We start from the raw sequence: 19,546 nt of genomic DNA, 5'->3' as shown, positions 1-19,546 counted from the left end.
TTCCCTCTCTCATTGGTTCTCTTTGCAACTGTATCTGCCCCCTCGGTCTTAGACTGTGTGCTAGCATGTGTGGGGTTTGTGCGTGCGTGTGTAGTATGTGTATATGATACGGGGTGTGTGTGTGGTTATGGTGTATGATGTGCTGTGTGAGGTGTGCGTGTGCACGTGTGTGGTGTGTGTGTGTGTGTGTGGTGGTCTGTAATGCAGGATACGTGTGTATCTGCGTCCATGACTCTGAGCGATCTCTCTGCAACCCTCAGTTTCTTTCCCTTATTTAGATCTCTGCTCTTTGTTTCCTTGTCCAGCTGACTGCGTCACCCCATCCCTGCTCCCCACGCCCTTCAGGAGGGCGTTTCCTTTGCTCTGCCGGTGTGGTGTGCGGTGTGCGGTGTGCGCAGGGCTGCCTACAAAGGAAAAAACAGGTGAGAGGCTAGAAGGATGGAGCCAGCACAGGGCAGCGAGGTCAAAACCGCTGCTCACTCAGCTTGGAGTTTGTTCCAGTCACTGGGTTCACCAGCCCTGTATGCCAGCTCATAAAGCTTGCCGGGGAGCGGGTGGTGGGTCAGCAGGTGAACATGGGTGCGCATGTGCTGTACACACACACACACACACACACACACACACACACACACGCAAGCATGCATTGGGCACTGCCCAGGGACGCTGTGAAGGGTGGACTGCCGAGCCACCTGACAGGGAGCCAGGCGCACTGGGCTCTCTCCGGTGCCAGATCAGGGGCTACCTGGGGGGGGGGGCAGTTTGTGCTTGGAAAGCCTCCAAGGTCCTTTTCAGCTCAAACATCCTGTGATTCCAAACAAAGAGGAGTCACCTGAGTTCCTTCAGCTTTCATAGGTCAGGAGGTCTACATTGTGCAGAATGGTCACATACTTGCACCCAAAATGTGACCTTCATCCCCAGCCCCCTTTCCTGTCCTTGTTGCTAACTGTGGCTCTATTCTTTCGCTCTCATTTCCTGCACCCTCCAGTCTGTGCCGGCGTACCTGCGCACACCATGGGGGACGCTGTGCAGGAGCCCCAGCTTCTCTCTGTTCGCTTGAAGACATCTGGTCAAGGCCCAGAGGAACACGATTGGGGCACTGAGCTGATAGTAGAAATGGGGCCTGGGAGGAAGGGCAGAGGCTGCGGCAAACGGCACCTTGCCGCTGGTCCCACCTCCTCGGATAGGCACATACACGGTATTCGACATGTGTTTATGCATGGAATATTTATATGTAATGGACTAATGTGTCACAGCAGGATTTTAGAGCAGCTGTGCTGTGTGTGTGTGCATATGAGTCTGTGTTACTAGTCTGTAGATTTTCAAATTCACAGGTATTGGTTCTCCTGGACCCTTTGCAGAATCTTCCGGAAGAGCACAGATGTGAGATGTAGGGGAGCAGCCTTCTTGACCCATGCCCATGTCCCCTCCACTGTCAGCCATTCTCCCGTCTCCTCCCATCCCCACCAAATGGAAGACTCTTTGAGTCAGTCTTGAGAGGTCTCCCTGGGCTGGCAGCCCCTCCTTCACCTCCTCAGAACATCTTGTCTCCTCTACCCCCCATCTGGAAGGTGGAAGCTTTAGAGGGAGCCCCTCCAAGCTCTGCCCAAGGCTCCTGCTCCTTCTTCCCCAGACTCTGAGGTCTCTCCCTCCCAAACCTGGCCCCCTCTGCTCAGGCACCTGCCCCAACCTCTTTCATCCCCCCTTACCTGGAACCTAGAGGTTCCTCTCCAGCAGGAGCTACAGCCAACCACGAAAGAGGCTAAAGGGTGTGCAGCCCCCAAAGACCTTTCCAAATATGTCCAATGTGCCATGAGGCTTGTTTTTGGAAGAGGTGAAAGAGAGCAAGATGTGTAGCCAGGATGGCTGCATTCCAACCCCGTTGGACCAGAAATGACTATGGGACCCTGGCCAAGTCCCTTACCTTTGAGTTTCCCAATCTGCAAAAATAAGGACTCTTCAGTTCTCAAGTTTTCCTGTTCCCTTCCACACTCCACTCCCCCAGACAGCCCTCCTCAGCTTCTAGAAGCAGGATGGAGCTCAGAGCAACCTCCTACCCTTCAGGTGGAATGTGTCTGTCCTTGTCTCTGCATCACTGAGACAGATGCTCTGCCAAGCAGAGGAGAGAGAAGGTTGGCAGACAGGACTTGGGGCCACATGGCTTCTGATCACCCTCTAGCCTTATAAATGGCAGGATCCTGTGACCCCCAAAGTTCTAAGTGGGGAGAGGTGAAAGCTCTCTGACCAGGACAATTCCTAGAGGGCTGACATCCAGAGATGAGGCTGCAGTCATCCGCCAAGGCAGGAGGGGGCTGGGTCTCCACTCCACTCCACTGCACTGTGAGCAGTGTTCCTCACACTGGGCTCAGGGTGTGTGCAGAGGGAGCTGTGGGTCCTCTAGGCCTAGAGTAAAGAGCACTGGTTTGGGGCTCAGAAGAAAGGGTCTAGTCATTATCCCAAATTGGACCACAGTGAATATCATTCTCAATGGGGAAAAGCTGATGGCCTTCCATTTGAGATTAGGAACAGGACAAGGATGCCCACTCTCACCACTGTTGTTCAACATAGTACTAGAAGTCCGAGCAACAGCAATAAAACAACAAAAAGAAATAAAAGATATTCAAATTGTCAAAGAAGAAGTCAAACTCTCTCTCTTCGCGGATGACATGATACTTTATATGGAAAACCCAAAAGACTCCACCCCCAAACTACTAGAACTAATACAGCAATTCAGTAATGTGGCAGGGTACAAAGTCAATGTACAGAAATCAGTTGCTTTCTTATACACTAACAATGAAAATATAGAAAGGGAAATTAGAGAATCAATTCCATTTACTATAGCACCAAGAAACATAAGATACCTGGAAATAAACCTAACCAAAGAGGTAAAGGATCTGTCCTTGAGGAACTACAGAACACTCATGAAAGAAATTGAAGAAGACACAAAAAGATGGAAAAGCATGCTCATGGATCGGAAGAATACAAACTGTTAAAATGTCTATACTGTCTAGAGCAATCTATACTTTCAATGCCATCCCATCAAAATTCCACCGGCATTTTTCAAAGAGCTGGAACAAATAATCTTAAAATTTGTATGGAACCAGAAGAGACCCTGAATTGCTAAGGAAATGTTGAAAAAAAAAAAAAAAACTGGCGGTATCACGTTGCCTGATTTCAAGTTTTACTACAAAGCTGTGATCACCAAGACAGCATGGTACTGGCACAAAAACAGACTCATAGACCAGTGGAACAGAGTAGAGAGCCCAGGTATCACCCGCAATTCTATGGTCAAATAATCTTCGACAAAGCAGGAAAAAATATCCAGTGGGAAAAAGACAGTCTCTTCAATAAATGGTGCTGGGAAAATTGGGCTGTTATATATAGAAGAATGAAACTTGACCACTCTCTTATACCACACACAAAGATAAACTCAAAATGGACAAAAGACCTCAACATGAGGCAGGAATCTATCAGAATCCTAGAGGAGAACATAGGCAGTAACCTCTTCAACATTGGCCACAGCAACTTCTTTCAAGACAGGTCTCCAAAGGCAAAGGAAACAAAAGCAAATAATGAACTTTTGGGACTTCATCAAAAGCTTCTGCACAGCCAAGGAAACAGTCAACAACACAAAGAGGCAACCCATGGAATGGGAGAAGATATTCGCAAATGACACTACAGACAAAGGGCTGATATCCAAGATCTATAAAGAACTCCTCAACCCCAAAGATACAGATGTAGTGAAAAGAAGGGCCATCTGTACCCCAACGTTTATAGCAGCAATGGCCATGGTTGCCAAACTGTGGAAAGAACCAAGATGCCCTTCAATGGACGAATGGATAAGGAAGATGTGGTCTATATACACTATGGAGTATTATGCCTCCAACAGAAAAGATGAATACCCAACTTTTGTAGCAACATGGACAGAACTGGAAGAGATTATGCTGAGCAAAATAAATCAAGCAGAGAGAGTCAGTTATCATATGGTTTCACTTATTTGTGGAGCATAACAAATAGCATGGAGGACATAGGGAGATGGAGAGGAGATGGGAGCTGAGGGAAATTGGAAGGGGAGGTGAATCATGAGACTATGGACTCTGAGAAACAATCTGAGGGTTTTGAAGGGGCGGGGGGCGGGAGGTTGGGTGAGCCTGGTGCTGGGTATTAAGGAGGGCACGGATTGCATGGAGCAGTGGGTGTGGTGCAAAAACAATGAATTCTGTTATGCTGAAAAGAAATAATAATAATAATAATAATAACTCCTCAAACTCAACACTCAAAAAACAGATAATCATGTCAAAAAATTATATGGATCATTGTTATTTAAAATCCAAATCAAAAGCCTGCGTTCAAGCTGGAAGCCATAGCCTTCCCCATGGCAGCCCTCGGTGGCTGCCCTTTATCAGCGATCTGCCCCCAGATTTGTCCCCACCTGCACTTCTTATTCTTCCTCTGTCCCCACCCCAACAAACTCAGTGAAAGGGCAACAGGCCATGATAAGAACTCTTTCAAATTCTATTTATTTAGCTCAAGCACTCACGCAGACACCCCAGCACCTTCGTCATTAAAAACAAGCAAAATGCCAGCTTGTTCTGAGTCGGGGCTATTGTTCAATGTATACATACAGGCACGTGCGCCCCGGGAGGGGAAGGTGGGAACAAGCAGTCCGCTTTCTTCTGGAGCCCCCGGAGAGGACTCAAGGAGCTGCTGGGAAGGAGCAGAACGGAGGAGGCAGAAATGGGCTGGGCTTCAGGCACAGGACACTGGGAGGTAGACCTGGGTATGAGCCTGGGCCCCTCGTCCCAACGCTGGGCTTGGACGCACCGCAGCGTGGAGAAGGGGAGGCCTCCCCCCGTGGCCAGGCGGGTTCTGGGGCAGATACCTGAGCAGGGTGTGGTGGGAGGCTGAGAGCTAGCTGGAAAGGCAGAGGCTAGGGGCCCAGCAAGGACAAGGAAGGGGGTGAAGCCAAATAGAGCATTCTCCAGAAGGCTGTTGGGCAATTCTGGACCTACCTAGCTAGGCACCAAGGACCTGAGGTCATTGGTCAGGCACTACAACAATAGACGCTAGGAAATTAGGAAATACAAAGATCTTCGCTGTGGTGCCCCTCCCCCACCACCTGTGCCCACAAGGCATGGGCTTTCCCCCCCCCCCCCCCCCCCCCCCCTCCCCCCGACATGGTGCCTGCTGTGTGTGGGACCCTGTGCCCACGGCGGTGTGGCTGGTACTGGTACGTGCATGGGAGCCCTTGGTGGACACTCCTGAGAGGCATCTGCTTGCTCACAGGCCCTGGGAAATCAGCACTGCAAATCACATGCTGTGCCCTGGGGACAGTTCACGGACCTCCGGGTCTCCTCCTCATCCCTCCCCCTTCTCCTGGCCTTGCTGAGATTCCCAACTCCAAGAGCTGACTCTGAGGTGTCCCCAGTCTACAGGAAAGTCCAGGACCCATGACGCTGTCAGGGCTGGGCCTAAAGTCCTGACACACAGACCAGAGTACAGCAGACATCAGAGCACGGGGCTGCTTGTGGGAGTCTGCGCGGAAAGTGTTAGCGTGTGATTCGAGGTTGTCGAGGGGAGCTGATGCATGTTTTAAAATGCTTCCTGACATAGGTTTGCAGGAGCCACGGGCTGGTTTCATTGTTGGGTGCCTCTTTGTTCTACCCTCCGAGTCAGCCCTCGCTGCAGGCCAGGTGCAGAGTGTGGCTCCCCCTCCACCTGGGTTGGATTTGTCTATCTGTCCACACAGGTAAGCAAGGAAGCCACGGTGGGGTCAGGTCCTTCCAGGGGCCCAGAAGCCCAGATTATTGTTCTGTTCTGCGTTGGTGAAATCCGTGACCTCAGTCCTACAATCTCTCCAAGAATCAACTTCCTTATCTGTAAAATGAGGATAGAGCTCGTGCCCTATTTACTCTACAGCATTGCTCTCCCGGTTAGAGAAGATGAAGGGAGCGGAAGACTCTACGTGCCCCACAGCGTCCCATGAATGCAAGTCATCTGCTTTAACATCTTTGCTTCAGTGGGAGTATTTGAAATTGAAACATCCAAGACGTGACTCTCCAGTAGAAACTTTAGACTCTCTTGTTTTAGGGGCCCTGAATCTTGTAGGGGAAGGAGCACAGGCCTTGAGACCAAATACATTTGGGTTCAAAGTCATTCTCTGCTAATTACTAGTTGAGCTTGGGCAAATTAGGCCACCCCTCCGAGCTTCAGTCTTCCATCCACAAAATGAGCACAATCATATCACGTGACCTTAGGCAAGGAGCTGCCCCTCTCTGGGCCCTAGTGGCCTGTCCGTAAGAGGCTGACAGCAGCTGGCGGACAGCAGGCTCCTTGTGAGGAGGTAAGCCTGCGTGAGGCTCCTGGCCCACAGCAAATGCACAGTAAGAGCCTCTGCTCCTGTCCTCCATCCCTCTCTTCTGTTGCTGTTTTTGTGTCCTGAGCCCTTTCAGTAACCAGCTTACCCGCCCATGGGCCAATGCCACTCCCCCCATGGGACCAGCACAGCCCCAACCTCAGCCTGTTGCCCCCCTGCACACTGGGTTTCTGTGCCGTCCCTCCCACGGACCGCACCCCTCGTCCCTCCCAGAGACAGCTCCACCGAACTCCCTCGCTCACCGCTGAACTGAGTAGGGATGAAATAGGGTCTGTGCCATTTCCTCTAAACCAGCCCTTGGAACCATGTCAACCCTGCCCCCATGTCAGCAAGAGGCCTCACGTCATCTGGCTCAGACTCCAGCTCATTCCTTGACGCTTAACACAAAATCACGTTGTCTCTCGCCTTCCCTCTGCGCCCCTCCTCACTCTGCCAGGGCTGGTCCCGCCTCCTCGGTGCTCTAGCTCCCTTCTGCACGCCCTGTGGGAAGGACAGGACTGCATTAACATTGTCCCCTTACCTGCTGGCCTGCCCCATCGGCAGGGCCTCATAGGAAGAAGTTAAGGCTCATCATGTCTTCTTTCTCCCCATCAGCACACCTGGTGTACAGTATAGGTTGAATTGTGTTTATGAAGAATGATCTGTGCCGAAAAAACTGCAAGGAATTTAGTGGGTCCATTTTCTTTCCTAGGCCTCAGAGGCCAAGGTGGGTCAGTGAGCAAGAAGTCCAGTGTCCAGAAGGTGGCGGGGGAACAAGGGGAGGTGGCAGAGGACCCTTCGTGTGTGTGTGTGTGTGTGTGTGTGTGTGTGTGTGTGTGTGTCCTGGGAGGAGGGGGTTGTTTGTCAATCCCCAGCCCACACACAGAGAAACCGACTTCCACCCTTGGAGGACCCATTAGCTGGGGAAAGAGGAGCCTCTGGGATGAAGGGGAGGGTGTGGTGTGTGAGCCGAAGCCCCTGAGGCTGCAGCCACTCCCTTGAGCCCACCCTCCTATCCTGAGCAATACCCCCCCCACCCCGCCACCCCAGCTGTCTAGGACCCCAGGGGAGGTGGTGACCCCTGACCTAATAAGACCCAGAGGCTGCTGGGACAGAGACCACGGAGCCTGGGAGATGTCTTCTTGTCCACCAAGCTCACACAAGGAAGGAGAGAGAAGGTAAAGAGGCAGACACTTCCTCGTGCCTGGGCCAAGGAAGAACAATTTGCCACTGTCCTCTCTGGACCTGCTTTCTGTGGGGTGAGCAGGTGCTGGAGTCTGGGAGTTCTTGGGGGGAGAGACTAGCCCTCACGCGCCTAGGAGAGCTGCTCTCTGACCCAGGGTGGAGACGGTCTCTCAGGACTGGGGCAGGGGTCACCTGGAGGAGCCGCAGTCACTGATTTCTCTCTCTCTCCCTTACCTTCTTGTCTCTGAATCAGAAGGAGGAGGTGCTCCGCTAGGGCTGAGGAACAGCAGAGGGAGTGAGAGCACCGGAGAAGCAGACTAGAGGAAGACAGGTACACTGCCATGACAACTGGTAACATCAGTAAGATCTTAGGGGCCCACGTGCTGTCGTGTGCGTGCTGCTATCACTGCCACAACCCTGGCAGGTGGACAAGGCAAAAGTCATCATCTAACACCGCGGCAGAGTGGGGAAGCCCAGACTGGGTTTTACCTGCACCTGTCATCCCTAAAGGGCTCCACAGCCTGGTCAGGAAGCAGTTAGGAAAGCACGTCCAGCAGCGGGAAGAGAATGGGCCAAAGCACTGCTGGAGGGAGAGCGGCCCTTCGAGAACCATCCCGGGGAATGCGCGCATGCGCAGATCCCCTGCGATGAGAGCCCTGCCCTGCCTGGGTGAGCGGGGACCCACGCTTGGTCCCTCCAGCTGCAGCCTGGCCTTGCACAAGCCTCGCTCCCTCAGGCCCCGTGGCCATAACTGCCGCCTCCTCAGTGCCAGGGTTAACAAAGAAGTGGCACAGACAAAGGCAGGTGTGTCCAGTCCTGCCCCAGGTGGCTCCTGCTTGGCTGCACAACCCTCTCCCCCACCCCCCACCCCAGCCTAGACGGGGGGGTCAGGTTACCCAGCTTCTCATGTTGGTGTGACACCCCTCAAGGTGTTTCTTTCCTTGCACATTTCTCATTTGCCCTTCACTAGCCTTTAAGAAGGGGTTTGGCCGGGAGAAGTAAATGATTATTGACACCCCGTCAAGGCACTTTCTCAGCTGTCCACTGAGGGATCATGGGTGCATAAGGGCCTGGTGGCTGCCACAGCTTCCCCTTCCTCCAGCTCCATTTCTCTGCCTGTCTCTGCCTTGCCTTGCGCATAAGCTGGGAAGTGGGGTGGGGGTGGGGGTGGGGGGTGGACCCGCAGAGCCAGTGCTTCCTTCCCTCATCTCTCCCTTCTCCCTCCCCCCTTTCTCTGTCTCTGCGCCCCAGACTTTATCTCGCATTTCTCCAGCACAGTGCGAGGGAGGGACACTGACCTCTGTTCTTGCTTCCCAAGGCCGCAGGCAGGGCATTCCTCAAGGGCTACCCTACCATTCTTGCCAGAACCCAGAAACGTGCCAGGAAAATACTTTGTCGACAGCTAGGAGAGGACAGATTTTTCAAGTCCAGTGATGCCCGTGGGAGCAAAACCTCCTGTGCCTTCCTGCCGCTGGTCTATGGAGGCACCCAGGAGCACGGATTTTCTTCATTCTGTATTTTGAAGTAACTGGGAGAGTGGAGACAGGAAGAGAGAATGGTATTCTTTGGGGTACCCAAAGAATTCTTGAGGCAGGAACATTGGCATTTCTTTTGCCCCATTCCCTGTCCCTGCGTATGGAGCCCCGCGAACAAGCCTGCCATCTGCCTGGGAGCACAAAACGTCTGCCAACTATTTTAACCCATTAGCACACGGTTCACAGGCTGCAACCGCTGTGCGCTGCCGCGACATCTGTGCGTGCTGCTTCTCCTTCCTCACCTGGGCTCCGGGGTGGGGGCTGGGGGGCACGTGCAGAATCTTGTATATTGCCCTGAATGCTTCTTTGAGAGGGTACCACATACCAGAGCTTCAGGAAGATCTGTGTCAGAGCTTTGCTGTTGGGGTTCTTCCCTCCTTTCCCTCTTCCTTATGATACTCCACACATCCTCCTCTTCCTCCGCCGCCGCCTCCTTCTCTCTCTCTCTCTCTCTCTCTCTCTCACACACACACAGATACACACACACACACACACACACACAGAAGTATATTTAACCTGAAAAAAATTCCCAATAATTACTAACATTTGCTTTGGTTTTTATCCTTTCCAAAGTCTTTCTACCCATACTATGTGCTTATCTTTGGTGACTACGACTGCATTCAAAGGCAGGTATTTCTTTTTTTTTTCTTTCTTTCTTTTATTTTTTTTTTTTTTTGGTACCACCTTTGACAGGTGGAAAAAACCTCAAGTATGGCCAGTGAGAGAGCTTAGGATAAAAACCGGTCAATCATTCATAGATCTAGTTAATGAATATTTATTGCACACTACATTGTACCAGGAATTATGCCAGACACTGGGAACACAGTGATGAATAAGATAGGGACAATCTCTGTCTTTGCGGAGCTTACAGTCTACTAAAGAAGACAGACATTGAAACAAGTAAGTACGATAAGGTGCGGGATGTGTGATAAAAAAAGAAAACGCAGGTAGCCTGGGAATGTAGTGCAGGTGGACTTGGACCTCGCTATAGGTCAGCACCCCCACACATGCACACAATCACCAATGTGAGACCATAAGACTGAGACAAATAAAATGACGGGAGGTCACCAAGATGGAAGGGAGAATGGGTGCAGGGAGGTAGAAAGTTCCAGAAATTGTGAGGGCCAAGAAGAAGAAGAACCCAGCACTACCCAGGAACTAAGAGAAATCCAGTTTGGTGAAATAGAGCTTGAAAGAAGAGAGGGGTAAGGAGGCTGGAGGGTTGCCTGGGGTCAGCTTGAGGAGGGCTTCTAGAAGACCGCTCTTGGGGGCAGGACTTGTGTGTGACAAAGACCCTTCTGGCCACAGTGTGGATGATGGATTGAAGACCAAGACTGCAGGCAAAGAGAGCAGTTAGGAACCTACTCCTGGAATGTAGTGGGTTCAGAGGCAGAGACAAATGGAAGATTTTATACTGGTATGGAAGGGTCTTCAAAATGTATAAAGTGAGAAAAGCAAAAACTTTTTCTAACGAGTTGTACCATTATAAGCTTTTTTAAGGGGAATATATACATACATATGCTTGGATATATACAGGGTATTTTTGGAAGGATTATTAAACTTTTATTAATGAATGTCCCTGGAGAGAATACCAGAAGGTAGAAAGTTTTTTTTTTTTTTTTTCCCCTGTATACCTTGTGTGCTTGTTGAATTCTGTGCTATGTCATGTATGATCTCATCAAAATTAATTCTTTTCAAAGCAGATGTTTTAGGGAACAGAATCTACAAGATTCAAGATTTACTGGCTTTGAGAGTTGACAGAAATATGTTTAAGATGGCGCCCAGGTTCTGACTTAGGCAACTTTGCCCATTATTTGGTAGGGAACTCTGGTGGAGGAGCAGGTTTGGTGAGGAAAAAAAGCTGTTCAGTTTGGGACATGTTGAGTTTGAGGTGTTTGTAAAATATCCAGGCTCAGCTGTCTAATAGATAGGTATCCAAGCTGTACATGCCTGAAGCTTAGGAGACAGATCTGAACCAAGATAGGGAGTGGGGAGTCATGAACATGTGCATGTTAATACAATCTACAGAAGCAGGTGAGACTGCCCAGGTGGTGAGAAAAACAGAGAGACTTGTGAACGAAAAATATTTAAGGGATTTGTAGAACAGAAGCAGCCAGCTTGGTAGGAGTGTGTGGTACTAATGTGCTGAGAGGTGGTAAGTGGTCGACTATAGTCTGAAGTCTACCAAGAGTTCAAGTAAGATTGAGACTACTCAGTGAGCTTACCCAGAGGCAGATAACAGGAGAGATCTCAGTAGCATGAAGAGGCAAGGTCAAATCACAATGGGTTGAGAACTCAGTGTGAGGTCAGTAGACAATGGAGGCTTTTCTAAGAAGTTTGGCCCTGACTCCGGTAGAGAAAAGATAGGGCAGTAGCTAAAAGGAGGGAGAAAGGTTGAGGGAGGGTGTTTGCCATTTCTTTGAAGATGGGAAAGAACAGAGCATGGTTATTTGCTGACCTCCAGAGCTAGTGGAGAGGGAGGGGATGAGATACAGAATTGAGAAGATACACAAAATAGGACAGTGATAGACACAGCAGTCTGAAGAGACAGAAGAAGAAAACTGAATCTGGAACTCAGATGGGAGTTTAGCTTCCATTGTAAGGAAAATAAGAGGAATCACAATGACTGAGCACTTTGAGAAACCTGCCGCCTGTGGCCCAGTGTGTAGGACTCTGCGCCTGTACATTCATGTGATCCCTCACTGTCCCACACTCATCTGTGCTTTGTATGAGTATCTCGAACCTGCCAGTGGTTTTACAAATCCCACTCACCTCTTTGCTATTCCAGACCACAGTCCTCCTAAAAGATATTATGGCTTTTGGGTGAAGGTGGTGATAGGGCTTGGGTGAGGTGCAAAGGACTAGAGACAAGCGGGAGGCTCTCATGAGCCTGGTACTGGGTCCCCTGAACACTATCTCCCCGTTTCCTCCCTGGAGAGGGAGGGCCCATCCTGTATTGTTGCCCCCCCACCCCCCACAACTCGGCACAGGGGCAGAGGGAGGTGGGGGTGGAGGAGGGGCTGCTACAGGAAACATAGCCAGGAGCCTGCTACCTCCATGCACAAGGGTGATTAGCTTCTAATGAGCCACCTGAGGGACAGACTGGGTACGGTCCCATAAAAGAAATGATTGAGCTGTTGAAGCACAGAAAGGCATAATTTACCACACTTACTTAAACATACACCTGCACACAAAGAAGATACTTACTTAAACATACACCTGCACACACACAAACATACACCTGCACCCAAACACTTCGGACTGGGAGCCTCAAAAAGCAAGGGTAAGACAATCAAAAACAACAACAACAACAAAAAAAACACAACACAATTCAAACATAGATGAAGGACTTGAATAGATATTTCTCAAAAAATAAATATAGAAAGGGCCTAAAAGCTTATGAAAAGATGTTCATCGTCTTTAGTCATTGGGGAAATACAAATCATAACCACAATGAGATGCCAGTTCATAGCCACTAGGATGACGACAAGAAGAAGGAGGAGGAGGAGGGGGAGGAGGAGGAGGGGGAGGAGGAGGAGGGGGAAGAGAGGGAAAGGGACAGAGAAGGAGGAGAAGGAGAAGAAGGAGAACGGTTTGAGGGGAGGAGGAGGAGAGAAAGAAGAAAAAAGTAAAACAACAAACAGTGTGGCAATTCCTCAAAAAATTAAATTATAATTACCATAAGATCCAGCAATTCCACATCTAGCAATATACCCAAAGGAACTGCAAGCAAGGACTTGAAGAGAATTATACACCAATGTGCACAGCAGTATTACTCACAATAGCCAGAAGGTGGAAACAACCTGAATGTCCACCAGCGGATGAATGAATAAATAAGATGTGGTCTATCCATACAATGAAATATTATTTGGCCTTTAAAAGGAACGAAATTCTGATGCCTGCTACAACAGGGATGAATCTTGAAAATATTACGCTCAGTGAAATAAACCAGGCACAGGAGGACTAATAACGCATGATTCTACTTCCATGAGGTACCTAGAGTAGGCAAATTCATAGACACAAAGTAGAATATTGATTATCAGGGGCTGTGCAGAGGGGATGGTGGGGAGTTCATGTTTAAGGAATGCAAGAATTCCAGTTTGGGATGACAAAATCGTCCTGCGATGGTGATACAAGTGGACTTAGTGCCATTGAATTGTATCCCTGAAAGTGGTTAAAATAGTAAATTTTATGTTATGTGTATCTTCCCACAATAACATTATTAAAAATAAGACAAGAATAAAGGACATTTCGCCTTGCAATTTTCTAGTTGGGGTTTGGTTGCTAGGTAAGGAGAAAGTCCTACAGGGATATAAGAAAAAGGGAGGGGCCACAACCTCAGTGCCAAGCCTGGCTCTGCCCATGGTAAGCTTGTGGAATCGGGCAGGCTTCACAGCTTACTATATTCTAGGCCCTGCATGAGGCAGAAAGAAAGTTGATACACATGTTAGTCTAGCATCTCTACCTCATATCTTTGACGGCCAAATCCAACTTTGCTTGAAGAGATACCTTTTTTCTCATGATATGGAACTTCTAAGAACCCAGGAGGTATGTGGGGCAACAGATGCCCATTGCCTATCTCCAGAAATGCTGATGTGAAGGGTGAGATATGGACTTTAAGAATTATTCTGTTCACCTCCTCCCCATGATTAACAGGCATGAAAATTCGGCACTGTCCTCAACTAGGCCCACCCGTTTGTCAGGCCAACAGTAACAAGGATCCTCATCATAAATGATAGATATTGTCCTCTCCATCCCCCTCACCAAGGTCCAGCCCGAGATTCACATGTCCCAGGGTGTTGCGACGAAGGATCTCCCAGCCCCGGTGGCTGCTGCTGTGAGATGTGGTCCGGGACAGGGAGGGGGTGGGTGGTGTCAGAGAGGCTCTGGCTAGGGTCCCACTTTCAGTCGCCGAAACAGAGGGCTGTTTCTCAGTAAGCTGCTCTTGTCCATCTTCCTTGTCTGAGCCCCTGAAAGCTTCCACGTAGCGAAGTACTCGCAAAGGATTTTGATCCTGGTGGTTCTCAACTCTGAGGAGGGCAAAGGGAAGGGACTCAATCGAGGTGAAGAGCAAAGGAGAGGTAGAAAGAATGCACAGAGGAAACAGGACCAAGAGGACGGGGAAGGAAAGGACCAGAGTCCCAGGATCAAATGAATGGAAGTACAGTACAATGGAGGGTAAAGTGGGATAGAGACCAAAGAGGTGAGCAGTCAGGATTTGGAAAGTAGTGGGACGTGTGTGTGTGTGTGTGTGTGTGTGTGTGTGTGTTTAGTAGTGAACATGAAAGAGAAAATGGAGAGCGTGGGAAGAACCATGGTCAGGAGCTGAAGGTCGAATATGGAGAAGGTTAGCTTCAAGGCAAAAATATACTAGAAATGGGGGTCGGGGGGAACAAAATAGAACGAGTTGGGTAGCCCATACCCACATCTGAGCGTGCACACATACACAGCCACACACACGTTACTGCCCTGATGTACTCACAACCTGGCATCAGCTATTAGCGGTCTTGTCACCCTCCTCATCAGCTTCACCCACTTCCCCTAAACAGGCTAATGCAGTCTCACTTTATAGAGTGATGACATCTCCTTTTGGTCCAATTGGGGATCTCAGTAATGAAAAGATGTGTGATAAATGTGGAACTGGTCACCCTATTCCTACAGCCTCACACTTGTTGGCACTTTACATATATACAGTGTCACTCACCGCAGGAACCAGCGGTCTCCCAGCCCATACTGGTACCCGCAGATCCCAGAGCGAGGCCACAGGAACCGAGGCAGCTTCCTCTCCAGCATCACCGTGGTAGCCACCACCTGGGAGGAGTAAGAGGTAGAAGAAACTCAGAAAGAGTCATGATGTTTCAGGGGACACTGGAGGCCACTGACATAGGTACCAAAGAAGAACCTGTCAGATGAGGATACCAGAGATTGGAGAGATGGCAGTCCTTTAGCCGTGCTCTAGCCTGTGCCAGGCATCATGCTACCTGCTTTACTCATCATCCATCATAAAAGGAGAGAGAGAATATTTTATGAGCATTTTCAATAAAACCATGATCGCTACATTACTATTCACATTCATAGAAAATGAGCCACTCCAAACTAATTTCATTTGCTTTTTCATAGGAAAGCCATAGACCAGCTATCTTGATTTAAATGAAATGATGAAATAGAATCTCTATGATGGCAGAGATGAAACAATGCTGCTAATGTTCAGGGAATTTATAGCAAATTATATACCCGTATCCTACAAAGAAAAAGAGTGGGTTAATGATTGTAAACTTGGCAGGGAAAATTCTAGTGGCATATCACATGTTCTGTCCTTTGACCAGCCCTCATTAATTACTTAGATGAAACATAGAAGACAAGCTTATCAAATATGCCTGTGACACAAAACTGGGAGGGATATATAATATGTGAGGTGACAGAAGCAATATAAAAATGATCTCATCAGACTGGAATGCTGGTCAAAAATCAAAAATGTGAAATTTAAGAGAACCAAATATAAGGTCCTACACATTTATGTTTAAGACCAAAGTATCTGTATAAGTACAGGAAAATGGCAAAGGGGCTTCACTAATTAAGTTGCATAACAAAGATACAAGAGTTCTAGTTGATCATGATCTTGATAAGGGCAAATTGTATATTTGCTAAAACACCTGGCTCAATTTGAGGTTCCATTTATAGTGTCCAAAGCAAAGAAAGGCATGACCCCTTTTTATACTGCATTCCTCCAATCTTATCAGGACCACTCTAGTTTTGAAAGGACCATGATTTTGGTTAGTTGAAGGCACCAGCAATCATTAAAGTAGACCAATTCCCCATGTCATGTTCTTCCACTTGACTTTCTTAGTTGCACCAAGTTTCCTACAACCTCAGGAATTTTAATCATTTGTTCCCTTTCCCTATAGAACTCTTCTCCTTCTTTATCTTGAAAAGGACATTTATGTGTCCTGTGGTACCATAAGTCAGCCCCTTCTTCTGGTAACAGAACCCCTTTCTCTTAGAGCATTGCCCCTTTACCACTCTGTCCATCAGTTAGGGTAGACTGGACTACACACAGGCCTGGCTAATTAGTCTATTCTCCCCTAAACTCCAGCACCACTATCACCACTCGTCAGTCATTGGCCTTAACCTCAAATTCAGGGATGTGCTTATGGAACTTAGACCGGATGGAACTAAGTTGCAGTGAGATGGAGCTTACACCGGATTCTCATGGGAAAGATGCTCTCTGAGGGGGTACATATTGTACAGCATCAGGAAGCACACAGATTGCTACAGAAAAGGGATCCTTGGAATTGTGCAGTGCAGAACATCTACTCATTCCTTTGGAAGTTTAGAGCTTCTAGAAGACATCTCACCAACATGATGGGAGAGAGTGACTTAGGAGAGTCTGGATAGAAGAACAGAACATAGAAACTAATGTCATGTGGGAAATGGAGATACAGCTCTGGCCAGATATGCCTAAAGCTGGTTTAGTACTTTAAATTTTCCAGTTATAAGGACCAACACAGACTCCTCCCAATGCCTTTTTTTTTTTTTTAAGTCTATTTGAGTTTGGTTTTCTGTCCCTGTAGCCAAGAGTTCTGAATGATACAACCCCTACCCTTCATCTCTTTCTTTTATTCTTCTTAACTGGCTAATTCTTACCCAGGTTTAGGGGCTCATCTTAAATGCTACTCCATCAGGAAAGCATTTCCTAACTTTCCCATTAGACTGCTCTGTTGCATCCTGTTCTTAGTATCTTCTACTTCTCTGTGACACTTTTCCTACTGTAATTGTACAGGGTTCCAGGAAGTCCATCATTTAATGGCCATCTTCGGAACCAGACTGTAGACTCCATGAAGACACATATGACATCTGTGTTCATGATGGTGTCCCCAGCTCCTAGACATTTACCAACATATAACAGGCTCTAAGTAATTATTATTAAGTGAATGGAAAGTCTGAGGGGATAAATGATGGTTTTATTCAAATGTCTGAATGGTGTTCATACAGAAGAGTATGTTCTGTGTTGTGTGAGAAGAAAAGGCTGAGCCCAAAGAATGGAATTGTAGAAAGATAGGTTTAAGCTCAATGCAACATGCACATTTCTAGTAACAAAGACTTTTGAAATAAGACTAAATCTCTCCTCTTCCCAACCATTATCCAAAACCATATGATAATAAGGTCCTAATCAGCAGTAAAGAATATATTAAATGACCTTTTGACTAATGAGTAATTTATCTCTGGTTAGGAGCTCAACCAGAGGACCACTAAAGATACTTCCAACTCTAAAATTGTATTATCCTCAATGATATAAAGAAAAAATCATAGAGAAACAGGGAGAAAAACAGAAGATAAGGTTCAAATTAAAAACTAGAATATATAGGGGCATCTGGCTGGCTCAATCAGTAAAGCATGAGATGCAACTCTTAATCTCAGGGTTGTGAGTTTAAGCCCCATGTTGGGTATAGAGATTGCTTAAAAAAAAAAAAAAACTTTAAAAAATAACTAAATTTAAAAAATTAAAAAACTAGAATATATAAGAAAAAGACCTATTCTAGCTTACTAGACCCAAGGTTGACTATTAGACCTGCTTTTCCCCTGTGACCAATACTTCAGCTCTTGGGTATTGAACCTACTCCTATCATACTATTTTACCCTCCTTTTGTCTCTTCCTCTACCAAATATATCTTTGTTGAGGTGACAACCCCACTGGATTATGCTGTGACTCTCCTAAGAGTCATCTACCATAACTTATCCCACTTTGATTTTTCTCTCCATACTCTTCCCCTAGTAAGACTAACACTGATAAACTCACCTGGGCCCTCCAGAGCTCGTCCCGCTCATGGGCCACCCGCCAGTGTGTGTCACCCATCATGGCGATGAATAGGTTGAGCATAAGCAGTGTGGCGATGATGGTGAAGGCAAAGTAGACAATGCCAAACATGAAGGGCAAGTTCACTTCGTAGTTGGCAGGCCCATCAATGACGGTGAGGAAAAGCTCAAAGGTGCTGAACAGTGCCATGGGATAGTCATAGAATTGCCCCAGATTGGCTGGGTCCTCTGTCTGGAAAATGACATAGAACGCTGCTCCGCCCAGGAAATGGGCATGGAGGTGGGGAAACAGGGAGTTATCACAATAAGTATGGGCCTAGTCATATCTCCACATATTTACACACTTGCAGACACACAGATAAGCCCATAAATGTACATATGTGACTGTATACATGTAAGTAATATTCTACATGTGGATCTGGCAAACCCTGAGATGTCAGATGACCAAGTTCATCACTCTGGACAATGGTAATACTCAGTCATTTAGCAAAATGTATATATAAAGTATGTGCATGTATTATATATATATATATATATATATATATATATAGTGAAAGCAGTTAGGTGACTTACTATACACACACAAAATAAGTCATCAACTGCTTTTCACATCTGAGAAAATAGAATATTTAAAAGATGATTGGTTACAAGAATGCATGGACTCTCCAACAGTTTCAAAGAATTGACATAAGAAATGACTAAAAGAAAAGCGCCTATAAAAAAAAAATCTCAGTGACCTTTAAATAACCATCCATCACTCTGAGATTCCCTGGGTGATCTTGGACCCTCATGGAGAAGGTTACCCTGCTCAGTGTGCAGCCTGCTGGATAATACTGCACATCCTGTACTACGGCATTAGAACCTTTAAAAGACTCCTGTCTGTATGAGGAACTGAAGTATAAACTAAGGGATCTCAAGAATGGAAATAGGGTCTATGGCAAAGCATCAAAAAGCAAGTACAACAACCGAGAAGAGATGGTTTGGGAGATTCTGGGTATAAGACATTAACAGAAAGCTACTCCGTCATCATGGCCTCGTTCTGTAGTCACTAAGTCATGATACCATATACTATATGCAACATATGCATACTGTGTAACTACACACACATGTTGTGAGCAGTAATTTAAGATGTGAGCAGATGGGGTGGAGAATGAGGGAGAAGGAATACAGAAGGAATACTCCAAATAGGCAGACTACCACAGTTTTACCCATTCCTAGCTCAGATCTTGGGGTATTTTTTTAGTCTACTATTTGGTGGAAATTCCTGTTAAATGGGAATTCTTAGGATAAGAATAGTGCCCTTTCTAAAAGCCATGGTCTTTTAGAATTGGGGTGGGGGGATGTCTTCAAATACTGCCTAGGACATCCTCTTGTCTTATAGATGTTTAGTTATAGACGTTAGAGACTGGATTTGAGCTGCCAGACTTACTGCTCTTCCATCCTCTTAGCACCTTTCCCTAAGAACTTTCTCCTACTTGTTCACCACGCTCACCCTCCCTCACCTCCCTCACCCAACAGACACTGGCTGTTATTTTCTGACTTTGCTCCTCTCTCTGCCCTGATGCTCCCCCTCTCCCCCAACCAGTGGCTTGGGCTGAGACTGAGACCTAGCTCATTCTTTCCTCAAACTCTCTTTACAGTTTTTTTTCTTCTGTTTTCC

At 47.4% G+C, this 19,546-nt stretch overlaps 1 protein-coding gene across 1 annotated transcript in view; it reads right to left on the bottom strand.

The window, feature by feature from the left end:
* Positions 1 to 11,459: 11,459 nt before the first annotated feature.
* TRPV5 (transient receptor potential cation channel subfamily V member 5) overlaps positions 11,460 to 19,546 on the bottom strand; it is a 28,831-nt gene continuing 20,744 nt past the window's right edge. The window contains exons 13-15 of the mRNA XM_059395582.1: positions 17,870 to 18,138; positions 14,777 to 14,883; positions 11,460 to 14,102 (exon numbers count right to left, since the gene is read on the bottom strand). Coding sequence (XP_059251565.1) covers positions 13,799 to 14,102; positions 14,777 to 14,883; positions 17,870 to 18,138 — 680 coding nt within the window. The 3' untranslated portion in view covers positions 11,460 to 13,798. The remainder of the gene's footprint in view (positions 14,103 to 14,776; positions 14,884 to 17,869; positions 18,139 to 19,546) is intronic.

Source organism: Mustela nigripes, chromosome 4, assembly GCF_022355385.1.
Source record: "Mustela nigripes isolate SB6536 chromosome 4, MUSNIG.SB6536, whole genome shotgun sequence".
NCBI classification, from domain to species: Eukaryota; Metazoa; Chordata; class Mammalia; order Carnivora; family Mustelidae; genus Mustela; species Mustela nigripes.
Note: the sequence above shows the minus strand (reverse complement) of the source record. Positions and strands in the feature narration are given on the sequence as shown.